At 30.0% G+C, this 27,422-nt stretch overlaps 1 protein-coding gene across 2 annotated transcripts; it reads left to right on the top strand.

The window, feature by feature from the left end:
* The first annotated feature begins 3,594 nt into the window (after positions 1-3,594).
* LOC123203566 (trihelix transcription factor GT-2-like) lies at positions 3,595-5,954 on the top strand. Of its 2 annotated transcripts, none has more exons than XM_044619989.1 (2): positions 3,595-4,032; positions 4,275-5,954. In XM_044619989.1, the coding sequence occupies exons 1-2, from the start codon at positions 3,764-3,766 to the stop codon at positions 5,674-5,676; spliced, it is 1,671 nt and encodes a 556-aa protein (XP_044475924.1). In that variant the 5' UTR covers positions 3,595-3,763; the 3' UTR covers positions 5,677-5,954. The 2 variants fall into 2 exon arrangements, with proteins under 2 accessions (XP_044475924.1, XP_044475925.1); XM_044619990.1 differs by having other exon boundaries at positions 3,599-4,032; positions 4,335-5,954.
* The last annotated feature ends 21,468 nt before the right edge of the window (positions 5,955-27,422 follow it).

Here is a 27,422-nt window from a genome sequence, read left to right as displayed (position 1 = left end):
TTATGTGCACGTTTGATATGGTCTATAATTATTGGATTATGATTATAGAAATAGTTGAGTATGTGATAATTAATTCTTGTTTATTTAGTGCAACTTATGAATATATTGGATAATGAATTATCATAATATAATTATAATTGTTGGACAAATAATTTAATAAACTAATTATTATTGTTAAAATGTCAAATCTGTCCAATATTTTAGCTTTTAGATTAGAAATTTAAAATATTCTTTAAATCAAATAATTCAAAAAAACTAAACCTACCCTTTTTTTAATTATGGCTTAAATAATAAAAAAAATGTAATTATAATTTAAAATTAGATTATTCACAAAAACTATCTTAGACGTATCATAATTGATAATTTAATCTAATAATTAAATAATTTGAATTATATAAATTATCTTAAACAACAACAAAAAAAATGTAACTTAATATGATAAATTAATATTAAGATGACAAAAAATCAACAAGAATTCATTGAGCCAAAGCATGTTAATGGAAAGTGGTTCTTTTGCAGATATATGATATATCGATCACATTATTTATCATCGAGGAGGGAAAATAAATTTATAAATATACAAGCAACTATTTATCGTATAACATGAAACATTCTGAAATTAAGAAAGAGAGAGATGGTAAGATTGTTTGCATTAAATTGACGACGTAGTGCCGTAGAAAGCAAGCAATTATAAGCACCATCAAAATTCTCTATCAAGTCACAAAGAGAATTAAAATTTGGCAGCAAGGCATCCACACAATCAAAACGATAAATCTTTCTATCTAATTATCGATCCACATAAAACAAACCAGTTATGTCCCTTTTACAAGACAAAACAACGACAGCAAATTGAAATTGTCTATCTGTTTAAGTCATTTAGTGTAACATGTATATATAAAGAACATGTGACTACTCTCTTCTTTCTTTTCATCATCAGTTACGTGCCCTTCTCCTTTATTCATTTCCTTTCTAGCCATGACACCTCTTGCCCCATCCCCCTTCCATTCTTTCTTTCTCTCTTTCACATTTTCCCCCTTTACTTTTATACCCTTGCCTTTTTCTCCTCGCTTCAAACAGTCACCCTTCTTATTTAATTTTACGGGAATCCCATGTGCTTTTCAAGTCGATCATCCAAAGGTAACTTTGCCATGGAGTGAATGTTGAACAAGTGACAACTAGTCTCATTCTAATTGTATATATAATAAAATTATATATTCACTCTTGAATACATAATTATATATATAGATAATATATTATTATGTAATTTGATAATTTTAAATTAATAATAAAATAATACTCAATCATATAAAGACATATCATCTGTATCTCTAATTATGTATTAAAAAATATATATATACAACATTGCTCTGGTATAAATTGTATAACCTGACAAGCTAGTATTGAATGAGTGATTTATCTCATCTTTTGTACTTTGACGAAATAAATTGTTTAACACTTTTGTGTTTTTTTTGACAATAAAATTATATATATATATTTTTTATGTACAATTTGGGTATATAAAAAATATATAACAATGTAATTAATTCATTTTAAATCAAAGACAAAATAATATTTAATCACATAATAACACATTATTTATGTACCTAAATTATATAAAAAAATATTTCTACATAATATTATTTCTTTTATAACCTCTTTTTCTAACCTTGAAATGATTGATCGTTGAATCTAGTAGTTATGATTTTTTTTAATTTTTGTAAGCTCTTGAAAGACAAATTTTTATGACTAGATGGCCCGAATTTGTTGCATTAAATTGCTCTATCTCATTCAATAATTGAGTCATTAAGTTGATGAATTACAATTCAACTCCGCTAACAAAATGAGACTTTTCTTTGTGTTAAATTTGATAAATATCTCAATTAATTTCAAAAGCCTGCAGGGAGCAATTTATTAATACTGATTTGAACACATGTCCTCCATTATTTTTTTTAATTTAAGCTTGTAATATCAAAACTTACCCAAAATTCACATATATTATATTAATCATTAAACAACTTAATATCATGGCCAACAATTTTGAAAATGTTCACAAATCATAATACATAAAAATAATAAGAAAATATAACATGACCTTTGTCTCAACCAAATTTCAATTCCATTTATAAGGGTAGCTCAAAACCTAACTAAATTGGTCACTAGTTATTTCAAATCATAAATGGCTTGGCTTGATAACTTCACATGTATCTAACTAGTTCAATTCAAATTCAATATTCTATGTAGACCACCTACAACATCCATTCAAATTTAAGATTATTTTTATTATAAAATTTTAATATATGGTTTGATTGCATGATTTGTCAAGCTCTGACAGTTGACATATCCTGGTTGTCCCCTTTTGCCCATGTGGTTACACCTACACGATTATAATGGTCGCTTTACCACTTAATTCCCTTCAATTCAATCACATATTTAATTAATTAGGGAAAATTCATTGACCCTTTTATTCTAGATTTTAGCTCAAATGGAAATGGATTCTTCTGATTAAACTTATCCTAAAATTATCTAAATTTTTAAAATTAATTTTTGTAATATTACATTTGGTTTCCTCAATCGGTATTCCTTTTAAACAAATATAAACCCTTTTAAAATATAATTTAAACATTTTTAAAAAATCTTATAAAAACATGTTTCATAAAATGGGTGAAAATGTTTTCTAACCAGTTTTCAAAATACAATCTAAAAACAAATATATAATAAAAAATTAAACATTTTTTTTAAACATTTTTAACTTTATTCTGAAAATGGTTATTTTTAATGTGTTGTATATAATTAAATAATTATAAATTAATATATAAACATCAATCACATGGGATTGATGTACCAAATTGTAAAGAATAATTTATATTTGTAATATAAAAAACACCACAATTACTAACCCTTCTTGGACATAATCTAAACAATAAAATTACTTATTCATATTAATAAATTTAGTGTTACTGTTTTGAATTGAATAATATTTTAATTTTTTAAAATTATCTTTCAAATCACAAATCAAATTAAGGGGAGCCTTACACGTATCACTTTAATGTAACTTTTATTTACCAATTAACAAAATTATTGGCTAAAGACTAAGGGCATTTTTGGAAACATAAATAAACGAAGTAACCTTTTTTACTGCTGAAAACCTAACTGACTAACAGTGGAGATAATGTAATGAAGAAGCAGTGGTGACTAGAGATAACTAATCAGGTCCATGGATTTCACGTTAGGGGTAATTCAGTAAACTTACAAAACCAACCGCCGCTGAAATCCAAAACTCCCCAAAAAGCAAAGCGGACCAACGTGGCCCAGCATATTATCCCCATCGTCCCTATCTGCACCAGTTGCCACTGCCTCCCCCTTCATCATAAAATTTTCATTATTATTATTATTTATTCTCCTATATTTCTCCATCTCTCTATCTTTCTTTCACTTTGTTACTGATGTTATTTATATATAAATAATTAAAGAAAACCCAGGTGAGCCTTAAGTTGTACTTTATTATTGTTTTAATTTTAATAATATATAAAAAACTGAAGATTCCTTAGCTTAATTTTTTTTTTTTTAAAAAAAAGATATTCTTTTTTATTTGTGTTTTGAAATTGACAGGAGATCGATCCCACAAGAAATAACTCAACATAAAAAAAATAAAAATAAAAATAAAGGACACGCGCATCTCATAAAAACAGACCCTCAAGTAATTCACCATCTCAATTTTCTGATATTACTTTTAGCTGTAATTGCTTCAAGTCTTCTATATGCTATGCTAGCTGCACAAGACTCATCAGGCGTGCTCGGAAACTCCCCCGGCACCCACGTTGCTGACCTAATTGGAGATCATGTCACTTCTGCCGCTGCTGCTGTTGATGCTGGCTCAAATTCCGGAGGCGAAGATGACAAAGGCGACCGCAGCTTTGGCGGAAACCGGTGGCCCAGACAAGAAACTTTGGCCCTTTTGAAGATACGTTCTGATATGGATCAAGTGTTTCGTGACTCCAGCCATAAAGGACCCTTATGGGAAGAAGTTTCAAGGTGAGATTAATTATTTTGACCATATGCTTAATGTAAATCTGCATCTGAATTTGCTTCGTTTCGATTAATTCATTCATTATGCATGGAGATCTGTTTAAATTTTCAGTATCTGATTATTTTGACTTACATGATCTAGGGTTTTTTTTTTTTTTTTATTTTACCTTTTTACTCTTGGAATTTGAGCGTTTTGATCGGTTTAAAAAATTGTACATGTGGATATGATATGGAACTTTGTTGTATAGCCAAATTTTCGATGAAATAAAAACAGAAATGGAGCTGTGTTGCCCTGTTGTTATTATCAGGAAACTAGTAGAGCTTGGGTATCATCGAAGCGCCAAGAAATGCAAAGAGAAATTCGAGAACGTGTACAAGTATCACAAAAGAACCAAAGATGGCCGAACGGGGAAACCAGAGGGCAAACATTACAAATTCTTCTATCAATTAGAAGCTCTTCATCACCATCATCCACCATTACCAAAACCTCAAACAACTCCATTCCAACCTGTAATTTCTTCTCCGTCTGCAACAGCAATGCCGTTGAGCACCACTTCGACAAACCCTATTGCTCAAAACACTACTCAAAATGTCACTTCAACGCTTCCATCACATGCTTTCAATTCGTTTCCGAGTAGTTTTCCCAATATTTCTTCCCATCTTTTCTCCAGTTCTACCTCGTCTTCGACTGCGTCGGAGGAGCAATATTCGGAAGAAGTGATGAAGAGGAAGAGGAAGTGGAAGAAATTCTTCAAGAGGTTAACGAAACAGGTGATAAAAAAGCAGGAGGAGCTGCAAGATAAATTCTTGGAAACAATCGAGAGACGCGAAAATGAAAGATTGGCTCGTGAAGAAGCTTGGAGAATTCAAGAAATGACACGAATTAATAGAGAGCATGAAATTCTAATCCAAGAACGATCCACGGCGGCGGCTAAAGACACCGCCGTCATTGCATTCTTGCAGAAGATCTCCGGACAACAGCAAAACTTAATCCAATCACAAGAAAAAAATAACCCACCACAACCGCCTGCTCCGCCGCCACTTGAACCATCGGTTCGCCCACAACAGCAAAGACAAGAAGCTCCACATCCCCCGCCGTCTACAACAATGATGATTAATTTGGATACTACTATAATGTCGCGCTCGTCGAGATGGCCAAAAGCGGAGGTTCAAGCTTTGATTAAATTCCGGACGGCTTTTGCTAATAGGTATCAAGAAAATGGGCAGAAAGGGCCGTTGTGGGAGGATATCTCGGTGGCAATGCGAAGCATGGGATACGATCGGAGCGCTAAAAGATGTAAAGAGAAGTGGGAGAACATCAACAAGTATTTCAAGAAAGTGAAGGAGAGCAACAAGGAAAGGTCGGAGAATTCGAAGACGTGCCCATATTTCACGCAGCTTGACGCTTTGTACAGAGAGAAGATAATGAAGCCGGTGAATAATCCGATGGTGCCATTGATGGTTCAGCCGGAGCAGCAATGGCCGTTGATGCAAGAGGATGAAAATAATAGCAATGCGGGTCAGGTGCAAGATGATGAAGAAGGCGAAGATCTGGACACTGAAGACTACGAATACGAAAGTGGTGGTGGGTCTTACGAGATAGCTGCAAACAAAGCAGCAGCTGCTTCTCCGATTGGAAGTGGTGAGTGAAGACAGAAGACAAAAACTTGAATGTTGGCATTGTCAAGAAGCGATCAAAATCTTTACATTACTGTTAAAAAAAAGTAGTAATTTAATTAATTATTTACAAGTTCTAAAATCAGAATTTAATTTTGGCATGCATGAATTGGAATGGAGATCATAGCTGTGGTGGGTTTGTGATTAAATATTTATTCATAGTAGTGGGAGAATTATTATAATTTAATACAGTTGATTAATTGTTATTTGCTCGTGAATGGAATAAAATTTAAGTACAAAATTGAGTTGTATGTGATAGAGTATATTATATATATAAATAATAATGTATTATTATGTGATTGGATAATATATTATTATTTTTATATAAGTTTATATACATTATTATTTATTATTTATTCATGTAGTTTTATTACAGTTAATTAGAATGATTGCTTGTAAATGAGATAAATGGTTTGAAGTGTTTGTTTGTGAGTGAATTGAGAATAATTTTTAAAGTTCTTCAATAAATTTTAATTTTGAAAAAAGAAATTGAAAACCAGATTCTCAGTAATATGAAATTGGGAGAGAGGGAGAAATTTGATTGACTTTTTGCGGCCATTTTATTTTCCTTTCATCACAATTCACATATGAAGGCTCTAAATTTGAAAAATAATGGACCTACAATGGACAATTTTTGCAGTTATATTGGATAATAATGTATGAAATCATGATACTTTTCTTCATCTTAATCCCAAAAGTTTTACTTTCTCTCTCTTCATATAACTCCAATTTTTCCTTCTATGGGTGTTCATTTTGTCCATAGATTTTCTATCCTTTTTGGTAAAAAAATTCTTTATTTTCAAAACTTATTTTTCATATATTTGTGTGTGTGTGTGTGTGTGTGTGTGTGTGTGTGTATGTATGTATGTATGTATGTATGTATGACACATTTTCACTTGCTCCATCTTTCTTTTAATAATTATCAATCACCATGTCCGAGTTCCTGTAAATTACAAGTTATATGAAGGAAGAATTTATAAGTTTCTATTGTAACATGGGAAACATGGATCATACTTACAGAAATTTAAGTTTGTTAACAAAATTTATCACCACAATTAATTTTATATGAGGTGATGAAAATTTTTGTCTCAAAAAATCAAAAATTGGTTCTTAAAAGTCAAATATTTTTTCTCTAAATTGAATATTTGTTATTGTACTTCTAACAAATATATGTGTATTCAGAAGGTATGAAACAACCTTGTTTATTAACAATATATCATGATTATTTGTTGTTATTTGACAGTAAAATTTATAAATTCGGCCAAAACGGAGAAATAAATGAACATGACTTTATCTAATGGTATATTACCATTGATTAAGGAAGTTCTGCATTTTAACCCTTTCTAAGAATTCTTTTATGTGTATAAATAGTATGTTTTACATATAGATATGATACCTTTAGACAAACACTACATTAACAAAGTATAGTAAAGATGCTGAGTTTGTATATATATTTTATATTACTCGGAACACTAGAATAAGACTAGTTAATAACATGTGAGCTGCTAAGCAATTAAGATGTGTTTATGAACTATATCTAAAGTGGATAATATATTGACAATCAATTCGGCTAATTAGACTAATTAGGGATGTTACAAATGGTATCTAAGTTACTTTGTGCATTCTTTTGAGCTATGGTATGACAAATTTGGTGAATGTGACACTTTTTGACAAATAATATATTGGCAAAACATGGTATCAAAATTACTTCACCTGTCCTCTTGAGCTCTAGATAAATCTTACTTTGACACTGCAAAACTTGATATCAAAGTCATTTTGTGTATCTTTTTGAATGATGATGAGACAAACTATAGCAATGATACTGAGTTTTGTAAGGGGTCTCACATTGGCATGTCCATCCAACATTATTTGGAGAAGTTTCAAAAAAACTTAAAAACAAAGTGATTATAATCAAAAACAAAATTATAATAGAGTATGTATCAAAAGCAAATAATATTCTAATGATAAGTTGGGCTATTTGGACATGTTACACTAGGAAAGGGAGTAGTCTCTTAAATGCCAAATAAATCAAAATTCAAATTTGTTTGTGTTTGTGTATGCGTATATGTAAAAGGGATAGGCTTGTCGGGCTAACATGGTCCGTATACCCATTTTGAGTGGACATAAAACAGTATGGAGCTTGCCAATTTTGTAGGGAGCTGGCAAAGACTGGAGCATACCCAATAAAGAATAAAGAAGAGGCCCACAAATTGATAGATAGGAAAATAAATATTTACTAGATATTCTATAATATTATATTATTTAGACGAAATAACAGGACAGCTATGGCTCTCCTGTTGCTATCAGTATCAGTCTGTTGGAGAACAAGATTCCATCTTCTTCCTCAATAGTTCCATGGATAAGGATGAGCCTCTGATTCATCTTTTTATATATATGTAACTCCTTTACTAAATGAGAAACTTTTATGTCAAACTATATTTTCCCTCTTTCAACAATAATTCTCTGCTCATTTCACTTCACCATTAAGTCAAATAATATAGAATTTTATCATCCTACGAGAGGTGTCAATGGGTTAGGCTAGTTCTGGTTTGTCTCATCAAGGTAATGGATTGAATTGGGCCTAAGGCCTATAGAGTAATAAACCTTCAGGCTGAGTCAGTCCATTGATATGTGAAGGCCCAAGGTCTGACCCATATAGTAATATGCCTTAATCAAGTCTGAGTGGCCCATTCAAACAATATTTTTAAAAAAAAATTTATTAAAATTTTTAAACATAAATTATTTTTCAATTATTAAAACTGAAAATAGTACCTCAAATATTTTATTTATAATCTCTCATTTGTGGCAGAAGAATATCGTGGTTACATGACGAAAAATATTATAAATTGATAATATAATACAAATAAATTAATTTACATATTATATAAATTACAAAATATAAATAAAATGTATATACTATATATGATTTCTCTACGCATCTTCAACATTCAAATCTCTAAATTCTTCAAAGATGTCTTCTGGCACACAATTCTATATTTTGAAATCAGTTTTGACCTAATCATTCATACACATTATCACTTCGACCATATTTGAGTGTAAATTGGATCGTCTATCATCTAGCAAATATCCACCTACACTAAAAGCGGATTTCAATGCTACAGTTAACACCAGAGATGTTAGTAGATCTCAAACCATAGCAGCAAGCACAGAAAAAGTTTTTGTCTTGTCTTTTCACCATGTCAAAACATTTAGTTTTTTAGCATTATATCTTTGAACAATTTTTGAATAATGGTCAATATTGATATAATTATAAAATTGACTATAATTTGTACTTTGATTAACAAGTTATTTATCTTTGCACAAAAGAGACTATATACATGATTTTTTTTGTCTGAACTACCATAACTTACCTCTGATACAGAATTTTGTCCAATCCTTGCATATTTTTATTTATAAATACTATACATATCAAGTGAAAAATCTTGAACATATTCAACAGAATTAACATTGCTATTAATTGAAAATTTTCATTAATAACATCAAATAAATTTTGTAATTCATTAGTTTTTGTCTTAAGATCTAAAACAGTTGCTGCAAAATAAAGTAAAAGAATTTCACTCTAATATTTTTTAAATTTTTGTTCCATTTGCAAATATCTATTTTGGAAAGTATGATGAGACTGATAATATCTATGTTCTTTAAAGATATCACTTATTTTTATCATATTATATATTATTTAAAAAGTTGTTGAATAATACACACCTGAGCAATGATCCGTGGCTATTCTTTAAAAAAAAGATCCTTTAAATCTTTTGGTTAGGTATTGAAGTATCATGTTATAGGAATTTCATACCCTTCGCACGTTTTTAACATGAGGTATGTTGAATTTCACCTAGTTTTAGTATCTATTTTTAATTTTTTTTTGTCTTAATCTCATTGATCTACATAATTGATAATATATTTGTACCCGTTATGGGGATGATGAAATATATGCAATGACATGTCTAATTATTTTTAAATGTTTTTTAGTCAAGTTCAAGCCTTATTGAGCTATTAAATTAATAATATAATATACACACCTAATATAAAATAATTTCTCATTAAATAGAAGAGATAAATGATTATACATATATTCAATAACTTTATCATTATTTTTGGCATTATCAAAAGTAATTAAAAAAATGGAATTATTAATTTTATGTTCCTCAAAATTATTTGTCAATGCACAATAAATTGTAAGATCATCATGCAAATATTCTAAATTTTTAAATGTAATAATTGTCTTGCATAACTGCTAATCATAATTAATATAATGGACAGTTGCACAAAGATACCTTATATATTAATTTGTAGCATTCCATAAATCAGAAATTATTGAAATAACAACATTAAAATTACTTAATTCTCCAATAATTTGTAATTTCATTAGTTTATAATTTCTCAAGATATCTGACCTAAGAGTTGACTTAAGAATTCTTCTAAATATTAGTTGAACACTATTTGACATCATCTATTCTAAAATTTCATCTTCTGCATAACTAAAAAGTTGATCAGAAACAACTACGTATCTAATCATGTAGGCTTGCATCTTCATTTGATCATATGTAAAAGTTGACATTTCTCCCATGTGTTTGAAACCGCTCAAACCTCCTGTTGAACTGGCACCTAGACCAACGAATCATGATCGGGTGAATAAAATTTGTTTTTGTCCTCTGAGCTCACATGAATTTTTTTTTTTATAGTAATCAATAACATGTCAACAAAGATGTCCCGTCCCACTTGTACTTGCACATGTTAAATAAGAAACACAATATTTACATACTGCTTGATGAATTAATTTTCTTTCTATTGTTTCCTCTATTCGATCGAAGTGTTTCCACACCATTGACGTTTGTTTTCTTTTTCTCTCCGTCGAATAATGTGAACTTGTACCTATACCACTTTCACCTGTTGGTGCCCACCTATTCCACCTTATGCATTATCAATAATATCATTAGCACCAACATAATAATATTCAAATTGATTGAATTCATTTAACATTGGATCTATTTATAATATTTTGTAATGATAAAATAAAAATAAAAATAAAATTTTAAACACAAAGAATTATTATTTGTGAATTTATAGTTTTCGAAAGAGAGTTGATGAAAGAAAATGAGATTGAAAATATAATAAAAGAATTGAAAATGAAGAAAAATTGAATTGGTTTATAAAGAAAATAAATAAATAAATTTAAAAAAAATTAAACAACAACTTTTGCCACAAGGCAAAAGTTGGGAGAAACTTGCAGTTGAAGAAAAAAACATATATTTTTTATTTTATTTATTCGACAATGTTGGGCCAGATTGGGCCAACCCATGGGCTTGATACTAAAGCCCCAAACCCGGCGCAATAGATCCATAGGCCTACCCCAGTATGCTACAATGCTAGTTTAGGTCTTTTCGTGCTTGATTTTATTTTCGTCTTTTAGGTCAGGCCTCTGCTTGGCCCGACCCAATTGACATGTCTAATCCCTACTTTGAAAAAATAAAAACATAAATAAATAATTAAGCATAAGTTGTGTTGTCTCACACTTAAATAGATCATTAATTAATTAATCCAAATATTGTTAAACCTAAGCATGACTTACGTTAACATTTTTTTTTCTCGCACGGTCTAATTAGATCTAAGTTAAAATTTTCTAAGAAAATATAGAAAAGACAATTTTCATTTCTCTCACTTAAAACTAGAAATTATAAAGATATTTATACAAAATCATAAAACGGCTAATTGTATAATTCTAACATTAAAAAAAAATTAAGGTGAAAATAAAAGATAAAGATATGAAAAATTAATAAAAAATCATGAATGAGATAATAAAGATAATTAATACTAAATAATTTCCCTAATTTATGACTCTAATCTTGGCCATTAACTGGAATTATTCATTCCTTTTCACTATTTCTCAGGCTAGAGGAAATGGTTTAATGTACTAATAACTTGTCACGAAAATGTTGAAATGATAGCTTGGGCAGTGTTTTAGTAAAAATATTGGCTATTTGGTGACTTGATGCAACATGTCTTGTAATAAATGATCCCACAACAACTTGCTCATACACAAAGTGGTAATCTATCTCAATGTGTTTTGTTCTTGCATGGAACATAGGTTGTATTGTCATATGTAATGCACTCATGTTGTCACAAAATAATTCTGGTGCTTCAGGGAGTTGAATTCCAATATCTTTGAGAAGAAAAGTTATTCATGTGATCTATATTGTTGTAATTGTCATAGCTTTATATTCTACCTCTACACTTGATATTGAGATGGTTGGTTGTTTCTTTGATGACTATGAAATGCAATTTGCTCCTAAGTATACACAATACTCTATTATGCTTCTTCTAGTTGTAAGACGTCCTATCCAGTCTACATCACAAAAAGCATATAATTTTAGTGGAATTTGAGATATAAATTTAATACCATAATTTGTTATCCCTTTGAGGTACATAGTATCCTCTTTAACAGCTCGCATGTCCCCTTTATTTGGTTCTTGAAGTTTCTGGCATACTATGTTTATAACTTGCACAATGTTTGGTTGAATATAAGTTAAGTATTATAGTGCAACAAATAGACTTCGATGTTCTTGAGTATTTACCCTTTTTGAGTCTCTAGACATTGACTGAGTTTTGACTACCATTGGAGTGTTAAAGTGTAAACATTCTACTATATGAGCATGGTTTAAGAGGTCTTTTATATACTTTTCTTGGGAAATCATGATTCCTCCTTGATGAATTCATTATTTGCATATATTTATGTCATGATTTGCTTAGCTTTTGTTGTGAATTTGTCAGCTTATCAGTATCATTTTCTATGGTTTATTAGAAAACAAGTTAAAAGATTAATTTGAGCAGATTTGGAGCAAAACTAAAGATATTTTGAGCAAAATTCATCAGAGATTATGATTGGATATATCTTAAGATACTAATTAAGGCAAGAAGGTCAAATTGGAAAATCTTATCAAGTGATTACACTTTGGCCAATCAAAGAAGAGTCTACTTACAATCCAATTTGGAAAAAAAGTTGGTGGGATTGGGGAGGGAATCTCTCAAATAACTGGACTCCTATTTTTTAGCCTTGATATCTTATCATTAGGGTGTGCTTTATGTTAAATAGAAAGAAAAAAAGGGAGGCAGGAGGTTGTTGTTTTTCTCTCTACAATTTCTTGGTAGAAAATGAACGGTTAGTTTTATAATTTGGTTCAAGGGGACGATTCTATCTCCATCGTCGGTTGTGAAAGTAAAGTTGTGATTCGTAAGTCTTTGTATTCAAGTATTTATTTCTTCCTTAATTCGACTTTATGCAATTAATTACTATTTCTCGCTTGTTGAATTGGTTTGAGATTGCATATATGTTTTCTAATTCATATCAATCTGTAATTGTTGTTAGGAATTAGAATAAGAGGCAAAGTGAATTAACTGAATACCTTCCTTTTTCATGTTAATTTACTAGGAAGAAATGAAACAAGTTGAATCGTTTAAGCTTTTGAATGGTTGCTTGGAATAAATTTACATTCTCTATTTTTACGGCTTTTATTGAATGAATGAGAATTATTTTTCAATATTGAAATTGTTTGATAATAAGGAATTGATTGTAAGCTTTTTCCAGTTAATTTTACTATTGAATGTCTTGATTTCTTTTAGCTTTAAAGGAAATCAAATTTATTTGCTTGAATTAAAGATGATTATTTCACTTCTATTATCAATCAAATTTATGGAATGGATATTTAACCTTTGAACTGGATTACTTTAATTGGATTGGTTTTTTTTTTTTGTTATCTTTTATTTTTTGAAGTTTTATATTAAAACTCTGAATTAAAAAAATACATATATATATATATATATATATATATATATATATATATAAAACCTCACTCTCAATATTGGTTTTCTTTTGTAGGAAGTTTATAGTAAAATTTCCCTTGGGATTCGATCTGGTTTTCACTATCACACTACAATTAAAAAAATTTGTTGATAGTAAAAATTAGTATTATTTTTGGAGGTTTCGACGGACCACCACTCCTTTAAAATATTTAATTTCAATTCCAAAAAAAAATAATAAAGTTGCCCAAGTCCTTTAGTGCAAACTCTTGACCAAGTTTTTTGATTAATTCTTCTTTAAGAATTTCATTATTTCATATAATCACAATATCATCAACATAGACTAACATTAGCATAATTTAATTTCTTTTTCATAGTATAAATAAAGATGAATCTGATTTGCTATTAATGGAGCCAATATGTAATAGAAATTAGGATAAATAATCAAACCATGCTCTAGGTGCTTGCTCAAGGCCATAGAGCGATTTATGTAATTTGCATACAAAATAATAGAGTTCAAAATTTTCAAACCTGAGAGTTTGTTCTATGTAGAAATTTTCTTTAAGATTTTCACATGGAAATACATTCTTGACATCAAGTTGTTGTATCTTCCACTTTGATGAAACTACAATATCTAAGACTAATCAAATTGTAGTGGTTTTTATTACTCGACAAACTGTTTCTTCGTAGTCTAGTCCTTTAACTTGGGTGTATCCTTGTGCTACAAGTCTAGCCTTGAATCGTTCCACTGACCCATCTCCTTTTAACTTTGTTTTGAAGACCCATTTTGATCTTATGACATTTGTCTTGGTTGGTTGAGGTACTAATGTCCATGTTTTGTTCCCATGTAATGCCTTGAGTTCTTCTTCCATTGTTTCACACCAATGAGGGATAGCCAATGCCATCTTGTAATTTTTAAGCTCCTCTAATGTTGCTACTAGAGACTTGAGTACTTCTTTGAACCCTCCTTTATCTTTATATCTTTGAATTTCAGCAAGAAGTTTTGATCTAGTTGCGAATTATGTTTTAACCTTTTTCTAATGACTCTTTGATTGTCTACTTGTTCATTTTCTTCTAAATTTGTTCCTGCAAGATAAGGCAATGAGTTAGCTATCATATGTTCATTTAAAATATGACTACTTAATTCATTTTTAGACAATATTAGTGGTTTTCTATTTTCTTCAATGACTTTAAATTCTATATTTGGCGAATCATTTTCTTTTGTAGTCTCCTCTATTTCTTTTGACATGTTATCTTCATGTAGTTTTAATATTTTATCTATGATATTATTCTCATTTTCACATGAGTCATGCATATGATCCTTATAAGTGATGGACTTTTGAGATCTTGTATTCATACTAGACGTTTGATTTTTTGTTTTTGGAATTGCATTCCTGCCAAAGTTGTTCTTCTTCCCTCATGCCTTTTGTTCTGGAAAAGTTGTTAATTCAAAAGTTTCTTATGACATGAAATTAGAGCTCCAAATAGATAGAAGTCTCGGATAAACAGTCCTTATGCCGACATTAGTAGTAGTGCTAGTAAGGCTGACAAATACAAAGACTAAAGGTGCGACAACACTTTTTTAAAAAGGCTAGTTCAGTCACTTTTGCATGAATAAGAGTTCTCTTTCTCAATCAAAAGAACCGAGCTGATAGAGCATTTAAAAGATAACAGCTCACTGAAAGGCCAGTGTTAAGCATGAACAATCTTTCGAACAGAACTGTAAGGAAACATGTTTTCATCAAAAACAAGATGCCTAGATATATAAATCTTGTTTGATTTAGGATCAAGACACCTATATCTTTTATGTATAGGACTATAACCCATCAAAACGCCAGGATATGTCTTTTTAGCAAATTTATTCTTCCCATGATCCTTATGATAAGGAAAACACTTGTAGCCAAAAACTTTCAAAAAATTATAGTTAAGTGTTCTTTTAAATAATTTTGAAAATGGTGTTTCCATTTTAAGATTAGTAGAGGGAAGCCTATTTATTAAGTATACAGCTATTAAAAAATCATTTACCCAAAATGTTTTAGGCATATTAGCTTGAAAAAGAAGAGTTAGACTAATTTCTATGATATGTCTGTGTTTTTCTTTCAATTATATTATTTTATTCTGGTGTGTAAGGACAAGAGAATTGATGGTGAATCCTATAACTATTAAGATGTTTTTGAAATTCTAAAAGGGAAGACTCTCCGTCACCATCACTTTAAAAAATTTTAATTTTCCTTTCAAAATAATTTCCTACTTGTTTTTGAAATTTGTTAAAATATTAAAAAAAATCTGATTTTTCTTTTAAGTGGAAAAATCCAAGAATAAAGAGTGCAATCATCTATTAAAATAATGTAATATTTAAAATCTTGACATGAAGATATAGAGAGGCTTGTCTCATAAATCACAGTGGATTTTATTTAAAAGAAATTTTGAAATTTGATTTGTCAAGAACTTTTTCCCATTTTGCAACTAACACAAATTGTCTTTGGTCTTCTCCAACTGGAAATATCAATAGAATGTTTGTTACGCAAATGCGTTAAAAACTTGGAATAGGGATATCCTATTCTTTGATGCATATAACTAGGGAAGCTTTATTTTTAGAATAGCAAAAACTTGGACTCTAGCTTCCTCAATAGCATATAAACCTTCCTTTTTGTATCCTTTTGCTATGTCTTTCTCTACTGATTTTTAATCATGAAATTGTTAGAAAAGAATTCTATGAAACAAAAATTATCAAGAGTAAGTTGTCCAACAGAAATGAAATTCTTTTTAATTTATGTACTATCAAAACATTATTCAATTTTAAATCTCAATATTTAGTTTTGATTTTACTTTTACCTACATGTGAAATTTCTAAAGCCTCACCATTTCGAACATATATAGTTTCATTTCTTTCATAGGGTTTAATGGTTGAGATCTTACCCTAATCATTGAGCATGTGTGTAGTAGCACCTTAATCTGCATAAAGAGTGGGATCAATGGAGTCTTTGATGTTTATGGCTGCTAAGGCTTTAGGAATATCTTCGACTTGAAAGGAGTGATCAAACCAATTCTAACACTCAAGGGCAAAATGATTAGCCTTTCCACATATTTGGCAAATCAATTTTGAATCTTTATGTGACTATTGGTTTCTATTTCTCCAATTTGGGGATTCTCCAACCTGCCCTGTTTGGTTTAGTGCCTCATATCTGATTATTGGAGTGAAGCCTCTTCCTCTAGAGTTAAAGCATCCTCCATGGCTTCTACCGCGACTTCTTTGTCCAACAAAGGCTTGCTTATGGTTAATAGTATTGGAGCTTTCTTTAGAATTTTTCATCTGTTCATGTGCTTGCAATGCTACAATAAATTGATGGTAAGTAGGGTAGGGTGGTTTGCTTAACATGGCAATTCGAAAATCCTTATATATGGGGTCCTAATCCTCTAGCTAAATGAAATACTTTTGTTACCTCATCAATGGGCTTCTTGACTGCAACAAGACTATCACATATTCCTTTGAATTTTTTTAAATATTCATTAAGAGATTAGTTCCCTCTTTGAAGAGTCATCAAATTTTCAGTTAAAGCGATTTTTTTTCCTTTGTAATAGGAAGAAGATGATTTTTTAATGAATTCCATACCTAGAATCTCTAGTCCACTTCATCTATCATTACCAACACTTCTTCAGTTATGATTCCTAATGACCATGAGGTTAATAGGCCATTATTGTTGAGCAATATGTGGTACTGGGGATTGCTTATCTGCTTGCCATCGTCATCTACATCGTACTCCTTAGACTTGCTGTCTTCAGTCAAGTGATGTGTTAAACCAAGACCTCGAACCAGAGGTAGCATTTGGGATTGTCATAACAAGAAATTATTAGTGTTTAATTTGATGGAGATAAGACTAGTGCATTGGTGGAAAGGTTGGATGCACAAAGTTTTTTCAGAGTTGGCCATGAAAATTTCTTTCTCCTCTATTGTCTTGTTAGACTCTGATACCATAAAGAGAATATACAAAAGATAATTTTTTTTCTTCTTATTTAAAATTAAAAATTACAAATATTTATACGAAATCATACAATGACTAATTGTATAATTCTAACGTTTAAAAAAAATAATTAAGAAAAAAAATAAAAAATAAAGATATGAAGAGTTAATAAAAGATAATCAAAGAGAAAATAAAAAATAAAAATAAAGACAAAATAGAGATAATTAATGCTAAATAATGTTCCTAATTTATGACTCTAATATTGCCCATTGACTTGAGTTATTCATTCCTTTTAAGACTGATATAGAATTTATTTTTCAAATTTATTGAAAACAATAATATATATTAGTTGAACTTGATTTATTTTTTAGAAAATACAATATGCTGGCATTTTACAAATTGGCCACCTTGATATCAGACATAGATGAATTTTATTTCATATTCCATAAGTTTGATTTTGTACAAAAATAAATACATATTAGTCTTACAAAAGCGTCCTAATAATTTAAGATCATGAACATGGGCCTCCACAAACATCTCATTTTACTTTAATAGATTTTTTTCTAATGAAACTTATATATATTAAGGTAATTAATTAAAATATCCCTTTTTTCAGGGGGATTATAAAAAAATAATCTTCAACTCAATTGTTACATCTTTGTAACCAATAAATTATGGTTAGACAAAATTACCCCTTATGTAAAATTACATTTGATTTAGATAGACCCATTCCAAAAACTTGCATATAGAATAATTGTCACACATACCATTTTACCATCATTGATCTTGAACTTTCTATCATTTTTTCACACACAAAAAAGGAAAAAGGTTAGTAAATTCTTCATATTCATCTTTATTGATTTGAATAAAAAGATTTAGTTATATTTACATTGAAAATGGAGATCTCATAGATATCATGCATAAAAAGACTCACAACAATCACTACAAAGGCAATATCATGCCTTTTGTAGGACATATATATCAATTTGCCTTTAAGGCACTGATATATTTCCTTCTCAACATTATCAGTATCCTTTTTAGGTCCTAATTTGTGATTAGGTTCCATTAGTGTCTATGGACTTGCACCCAAATATTCCAATCTTTTGTACTTAGAAGTTATATCCCTCAAGGTAAAGTGCTACTATATCTAGTCATATATAATTATTAGTCTCAGTATACAATTAAGTATTCCAAAATCAAACATATAGATTTATCTTGTATTCTAAAATGCCTCAAATATTATTAATCAAAATAATAATGTATCTCATCAATATCTCAAGCATTATAATCAAAATCTGACAATATTAAAACATCATCCAAGGTATGTACTAGTAAAATCATAATCTCTCAAATCAAAAGATAAATCATAATCATGTTCATAATCATAATCATAATATCATGACACCTTAATGAGTCCATCAGTTGTATGTCGCTCCATCACTGAACAACTATCTCGTCATCACCTCTATGCCTCTCACATGCAAAATTAAAAAAGAGGAAGTAAGTGAAAAATACTTAATAAGTAAAAATGATTTATCATACAATTTATCAATCAAATCTATCTTTTTCGTTTTCTAACCCAGGTTATCTATATTCTAATATAAGATTGTTCGAATCTTAACTAAATAAAGAGAATCATCGCACCCATTAGTGACTAATCTGTAAGACTTTCTAATCCTAATTATTTTATCTTTTTATCAATTGACAAACTCGCGGTCCTAGTTTATCAATCTATGGACCCTAATCGTCAAATTTTCAATGTCTTAGTAAGTCTTAGTCAATCAAAAAAGACACAGTCCTAGCGATTCTCTCTTTATCTAAAGACACAAATCAATGGATTATACCTTATCTACTGGTATGCCTAGGTCACGGGTAATCTCTTGAGTCAGCTTATGATCACAAAAATCTAAGTTCCATAGGTATCGACTTATCTCAAATCTCTTAAGATAATTGAATCTCTATCAAAACCTAATCACTCAGAACTCTCTTGGACATCAATCTAGTCCAATTTATCTTTACATAGATTTCTCAATCATATCTAGGTATCTAGTCATGTATCTATCTCTCAGACATGATTAGACACTTTAACAAGTCTGAAATCATATTCCAAAATCATTTCAAATCTCATTGTGTATGACTTTTACATAATCGAGTCATGTACAAACATTCATGGTGTAATAGATGTACAACCACTCCTATGAGGTCATGAGCATACATGCAAACAAAAAACTTATGGGCATGCCATATTTGGGTGCATAGGTGTACATCATCCAAATCATTGTTCATTGTCTTCTTTGTCTAATGTTATACTTTGGTAACCTTAATCAACCATGCAAGGTCGTGTTTAATCAACTTATAAGCACACATGACACTAGGAATCATATCTAAGTCTCGGATGATCGTACATGCTCATCGCACGTCTTTTTATTAACGAGTTCATGTTTTTTTGTATAAGTGTATGAACATACACCTTTATAAAGTTTTACTATTCTAGCCTATGCACACCCATGACCATGCATAGCATGATTGTACATGACATACTGGAATTGATTTTCGGCCATTCTCAGCTAAATTTTCCTATATTCTGTCACATCTCAATTCATCCAAAATTATACAGACATCCAACAAGCAAAATTTAATCCCTATATCATGTAATTAAACTCGTTTTCAAGCCTACTTTAGTTAATCAATTCAATAACAAAAAATCACAAGCTTCCCTATCATATTCCTTTACCAAGATTCATGCATTCAATCACAGTATCAAGAAAATAGTTACAAATTTAAGGTTTACCTATATTCCAAGCAGCCAAGTTTAATGCCTATTTTCTTTTTCTTCTTATCCCTCTCACTTGCCAAAAGCTCTCTCGTGGCTGTCGAACATCTAAGCTTTCTCAGATTATTGCTCTCACTCTGTTTAGATCAAGGGAAGTAAAATTAAGGTTTCTCTTATGAAGGGCGACATATATATATGTGTGTGTGTGTGTATGTGTTGCAAATCCTTCCCAACTATGAAATCCTTCTTCTATCAAGACTTTTTATAAAACACGATGTATAGTTGTACATCCTCTCTTTTTTGCCAACGTGGCAACTCGCATGGGTTGTCCACATTGTGGACAATGTACGAGCATATACGTCCCTATACACAATTACATATTAGACTAAAATCTAAATTCTAATTTTGATTTTGACTCAACTCATTCCAGATTCAAACCTAAGTCTAAGAAAAGGACAATAATACCCTTAGAGTGTACCTAAGGGTGTTACAATAGTTCTTTAAAAGAAATCCCAACTTAATATCTTGATATTTTTATGCCTAAGAAATATTTGAGAGTTCTTAAATCTTTTAACTCAAATTTTTTTTCTTAGATAAGCTTTAGGGTCTTAATCTCCATTAGATTATCTCTTGTAATAATAATATCATCAATATAAGCAATAAGTATAAGAATCTTAGCACTATCCAAGTACTTTAGGAACAAGGTGTGGTCAGTTAATGCCTAAATGTAACCAAAATGATTCATAACTTTAGCGAACTCATCAAACTTGCACAAGGAGATTATTTTAGACCATAGAGCAATTTCTTGAGTTGACATACTTTATACTAGTTTTCTTCAAAACCTAGTGGCATATTTATGTATAACTCTTGATGGAGGTCATCGTTGAGACAAGAATTTTTTATGTTTAGTTGTTGAAGAGGCCATTCAAAGATGTCGGTAAGGGAGAATACTATTCTCACTATGTTCATTATGGAAATTGGTGCAAAAAGACTTTTGGTAATCTATTTATGTGAATCTTTTTGCAACAAGCCTTGCTTTGGACTCGTCTAGTTTTCATTAGCGTGTTACTTAATTATGCACACCTACTTGCACCCAACTGTCTTTTTTCCACATAATAAATTCATAACTTCCCAGTTTCTATTCTTTTTTAGAGCATTCATCTTTTCTCAACTGACTTTCTTCCACTCTAAACTAGTAAGAGCCTCTTATATGTTCTTGGGAACCTCAACCTTTGAAATATTGGTAAAAACCTCTGAAAAAGTAAGAAATAGTTTGTCATATGACACAAATATAGATATAAAATGTTGTGAAGATGACCTTACTCCTTTCTTTAGATATATTAGAAGGTTTTCTTGAGTAGACTTAAGTAGAGATGACTTAGTTAATGATTGAACTAATGCATCTTTAGGTTGTTTGTAATACCCTCAGGTACGTTATAAGGGCATTTACGTCTTTTAACCCTGTTTCGAGAATATATATATATATATATTCACATGTATGTGTGTTTATATATATATATATATAAATATATAAAAAAAAAAAGAAAAGAAAAAGAGATAAAGATCATATAAGAGAGAAAAGTCAAAAACAAAAAGGCAATTCTACTTTTCCATCATCTTCTCCGCCCTTCTAGAAAAAACAGCCCCTTCATGCTTGTTTTCTTCATTTTTTTAGAAGGAAAGTGGATGATTTGAAGAATTTGAAAGAAGAGTAAGGAAAGAAAAGAAGAAGAAACACTTTTGGAGCTTAGTAACCAAAAGATCTCTTTCTTTTTCCCTCTTCCTATGTTTATATATATTGAATGCATGTTATATGAATATGTTAGTATGTTTTGGTGATGATTTAAGGTGATTTTGGTGATAAAGGAAACAAAACAAGGAAGAGTGAGCCAACTTGCAAAAATTGGCTTGAAACAAGGTAATAGGTATTATCCTTGATATGTTGCATGTTTTAGGCTTTTGGTTCCTTAGATCTATGTTATAAATTATGATTTTGAAGTTGAGAAATGTTGTTTTACCATTTGGGGTGTCTATGTGTGTGATTTTGTTGATGGCAGAAAGTTGGATAATATTTACAGTTTTACCACTGAGTTCGTCCCATGTTTTGGCTGTCTTATCTTATGAATCATGGGTTCTATTATAGCTTGTTGGAAAGCTCTTTGAATCCTCTTTTCAATGATATATATCTGGTATGAATTAGAGACTTTTTGGACTATTAAATTGTTTGAACAAAAAAACTGTTTTACCAAATAAACAGTGAAGACAGTTTTTTGTCATTGATTTCATTCCACGTTTTGGCTGCCTTATCTGAAGAATCATGAGTGTTATTATAGCTTGTTGGAAATCTCTTTGAATCCTCTTTCCATTGATATATAGTTTGTATGAATTAGAGATCATTTGGACTGTTAAATATTGTATGAAAGAAAATGATTGTTTTACCAAATAAACAATGAAGACAGTTTTTGCCACTGATTTCATCTCACGTTTTGACTGTCTTATCTATTGAATTATGAGTGCTATTGTAGTTTGTTGGAAAGATCTTTGAATCTTCTTTTCAATGATATATAGCTTGTATGAATTAGAAACCGTTTGGGCTGTTACATTGTATGAAAAAAAGATTGCCCTACCAAATGACTGTTCTGTGAACAGTATTTCGCAGTTTTTTGGAAAGAAAGAAAGAAAGAAAAGGAGGAGAAAAAGGAAAGGAATAAAGAAAGAAAGGAAAGGAAAGGAAAGAAATGAGAGAAAAAGAAAAGAAGAAGAAAAGAAAGAAAAGCAAGAAAAGGAATTTGGGGCTCAAGATTCAGGGGTCGTCCTAAGAGTATGGTCTAGCGAGTTATGAATAGATTTAGATAGAAGCAAAATTAGTAAGATATAAGGCACGCATGCATGCTATGAACTATGAAGGGGCACTTTATACTACACCGCCGTCAGTAGGGCACGTTCATAGTAGGACATAGACCCATAGTAGGACATAGACCCATAGTAGGGTCCGCTCGCAGTAGAGATGCTCGTAGTAGAGCTCAATTCAGATTCAGAAATGGTGTAGTGAGAGAAAGGAAGAGAGCTCAAGCTTAGAAAAGTGTCAAATTCCCTATAATCAGCTTCTAGAAAGTATCAAATAGACACCAGATGGGACAAAGTATGACCCAAATAGTAAAGAATGAACTAAATTATCTACTCGCTTGATTATAGAGGTTATGATGTGAGATTGAGTCCCGAGAGTGAGTTAGAATAGGAAATGAGATAGTTTACTTAATTCTTTTCTCTTACTGAGTGTTTTTATCTCTTACTTCCTTTTCTTTCATGATTACAGGTACAGGTGATCGAGGTAGCTGCGAGGCAGGGTCAGGTCAACATAGGTAGATCCGGCTGGAGCAGATTATCTCTAGTTTATATTACATCCATACAGTGGCATGTTCTTGTCGATTTTTGACCTTTTTGAGATGATGGTACAGTTGTATATGACTACTCCATGTATTTAGATGCTTTCAGATGAGTTTTCATTTGAGTATATACATCTTTTGTTTACTTCCAGATTTTCAGTTTTCTTAGAATAATTTCTAAATACTTTTAGTGATGCGTTCATGTTAAAGTATTTTAAAAGAAAAAAATAAACGCTCCGGATATTAATTCGTAATATTTCTCTTTCGGTGGATAGCACTTCTAGGGAGAGGTGTTACATTGTTGCAATATTATACTTTTAAAGTAACGATATATTTTATGTTTAGACACTTGAAAATCTAAAGTATCAAATTCTTCTACTCTCATAAAGGTTATCTTTGTGAATGAACAATATGTTCAAGAAATCAAGTAGAGATTTCATTTTCTCTATTTCTTTAGCTCCTTTTGTTTCCAAGTCTTGTTGAATCACAATTGGTATCATAGGGTCGAGATTAGGAATGGTAATGGTAGGTAGAAAAGTAGGATTTGTGATAGAGTTAGGATTGGTTTCTAACTCTAAGAAGGAATCTCAATACTCATCTTCGCCTAGAGTCTCCCCCCGAAAAGAAGTACCATAAAAATATGGTTTAAATTCAAAGAAAGTGACAGATTTTGAAACAGGTAATTGTGCCTCTTTAATAGAATTTTGAATTAGATAATCATTGTAACAGTCGTCACTTAATCCATTTATACATGGTACACTATTTGATTTATCTAGTTGACACTTTTGGAATAGGGATCTGCCCTAATGAATAATTGTTTGACTACTTATTTTTAAAATTATCTACTTGACCACATTTTAACATGTACACATACATCAACATTATCTCAAACTTTAATAAAAATAAAGAAACAGTCTTACTACACACATATGGGTACACGTGAAACCTTACACTGATATGGTTCTACTAACGGTCAATATATAAATGTTTAAACAACAACTCAACTAATCTCTTATATGTTATGTTTGACTAAATTTTTACCAGTTTTTGTTTGTTTTTAATGCAATCCATTGTCTTACCCTTCATCTTTGTCCATCGCCCTTTGTATCGAACCAAAATAACAACATCAACATTTTTATCATTCTTGTAATGGTAATATATAATTACTCAAATATTAAAAAGACTGAATTGTATCAATTTTTTTTATTTCACTCTAGATTTCTCGCATATTGCGTACACATGGTATAAAATATCAGTTAACCCTTAAACATAAATTAAACGCCCTATGTAATACACATTGCAAAATTGTAATATGATCCTCGTGTTACATATAATACAATTTCAATAAATCCTTTCGTGTATTGCGTACGGTAACATTTCAAGACTCGCCTTGTGGGTGGGTGAGGATATTTTTTATTTAATATTTGTTGTTAGCTCTATCTATATAAACTCTAAAATGATAGCTAATTTCTCTACACCCCTCCAATATGGTATTTTTGTTAATTTTCTATATATTATATAATAAAAAAAGTCTGATTTGTTATTTCATTATACATTGCATTATTGTGATGGGTTCAAATAATAAACTTAAAAAAATTTAAAGTCAACTTAAATTTTGGCAGTGTATGGCTTGTATTTGTTTTGGCTTCACATAATAATTAATCTTACCTAAATCTTAAACAGTTATTTGAATTTGAAATATGCAAAAGGGCTTCTCCCATTAATTAATATAAAAAAAAAAAAGGTTTGTCCTTCTTACTCTAATATATGATACATTTGTCCTCCACATGGAGCCTATAATAGTGATTATTTTATTATTCCAATAATTACTTTTTGTAAAGATCCAAGTTTGCTAACAAAGAAAGCAATAGCGTATAAGAAATGAAGTCGAATTACATATGGTTTTTTTCACTAAAGAAAATTAAGAAAAAAAAATTGGCTATGGAGCCATGGCCCCATCTCTACCCTTGTTTTCAATTTGGTGTAATTAGACTTTTTAATTTATTAGTAGAACTTCTACAAGTAGATTAATTTCTAAATATTAGTTCAAATGTCGCCTGTTATATTGATTCAAAATTTTCAACATTTTTCTCATTATTTATATGTCTTCAATCAATAATTAGAATGGACACTTTCGAAGCTCCATTTACTTTAAAGAATAATAAATTAAAGTTTTGCCATATTTTATTTAGTAAGAGAGGTGAGAGATTTCTCAAATATGTAACATGAAACTCTGAGATTTTTTAAGTCAAAAAATGTGGAAGATAATCACTCCATTATTGTCTCAAAAGGAAAAGCCAGAAGGAACCCACCATCTCCATTAAAATCCTTAATGAATTATACAATAAAATAGATGAAGATAGAGACAAGTCAAATGTTGGAAGCAATAATATTTTCAGCTTCCCAAGAGTCGATGATAATCATCAACATAAGAGAAGAAGTTCAGAATATTTTCACATGCAGGCCATTAATAAAGAAGAGCTGAAGATAAAAACATTAACAACTTGCCATGGAGATCGCAGTTCAAGTTACCTTAAAGCCAAACAAATGTCCAGGCTTCAAATTTGTGTCAGATTATAAGCTCTCTCTGATAATAAATGTGTTGCAGAGGAAGAAGATGATGATGAAGGTTTAGATATTAATTAATTCACCACAAAGGTACGATAATATTGTTATTTTTTTTTTTCATTTAAAACTTTCTTCAATATAATTAATTTTTAATGTAGATTATTAACTACATTAATCTCTTAATCATCAGTATTAGCAAATCTTAATTCTAATTTCTCCCATATTCTTCATGCATTATCATCTCAACAAAAAGCAGCCCTGATTAGCACAAAAGATATGGGGGACAAATATAGAAACGAGTGGGTCCAAAATTACAACGCCATTTGGGAGCCTATTACAGAAGAAGAAGAAAATTAACCTAAAAAACAAAACAAAGTCAGTTTAATTTATTATTTAGTAATCCCTCTAATTTCTTTAAAATTGCAAATCTTCTTTACTTTTTAGCATTCAAAGATTCCCCTCAAACATCAAAGTTATTAGACAAGGCTAAGTGGAGGTTCCATGAAGAAAATTGATCGTAAAATAACTAAAATATAAAAAAAATTAAAAACATGTACATAGTAGCTCTAAATGTGTACAATATTTTTTTATCAATAGTATTAAGTGTATAAATAATGATATAATATTATATAATTAGATATTTTTAAGTTAAAAATAAAACAACATTCAATCATACGATAATATGTCAATATTAGTACACAAAGTTGTATATATTATTTATGTATAAAGTTATATATAATTTTATTATTTTTTATAATACTGGTTTCAAATGAAAGCAAAGCAAGACTAATATTATATATAAATAAATCATATAAAAATTTTTATATAATTTGATAAAATAATATTTAATTAAATAATTTTAAAGTAAATGAAAAAATAATATACCAATCAGTAGCTATCAACACTTTTATTCCTATTCTTTCCCTTCCAAAGCACAGGTTCTGACCGATCAATTTGTGGGGCATATTTTAAATTTGAAGGGCTATATTTGCCGTATTTTGTTGGCAACAATTATTTAGGGCTCTCTCTACAAGTCAATGGTAATATCCCATGGAATTAATTTACATTTTTCTTTTATTTTCTTATGGATCGAATGTCCATACTGTAAAGTTTATTTGATACCAAAGAGTGTTAATATTATGAAGACATTACTCGAAGCACATGCGAATCAAAATAAGGAATAATTACATAACACTATTGTGTCTTATAAGTTTA

The sequence above is a fragment of the Mangifera indica genome, chromosome 19 (assembly GCF_011075055.1).
Source record: "Mangifera indica cultivar Alphonso chromosome 19, CATAS_Mindica_2.1, whole genome shotgun sequence".
NCBI classification, from domain to species: Eukaryota; Viridiplantae; Streptophyta; class Magnoliopsida; order Sapindales; family Anacardiaceae; genus Mangifera; species Mangifera indica.
The sequence above is the reverse complement of the archived record's forward strand: the minus strand, read 5'-3'. Positions and strand labels throughout refer to the sequence as shown.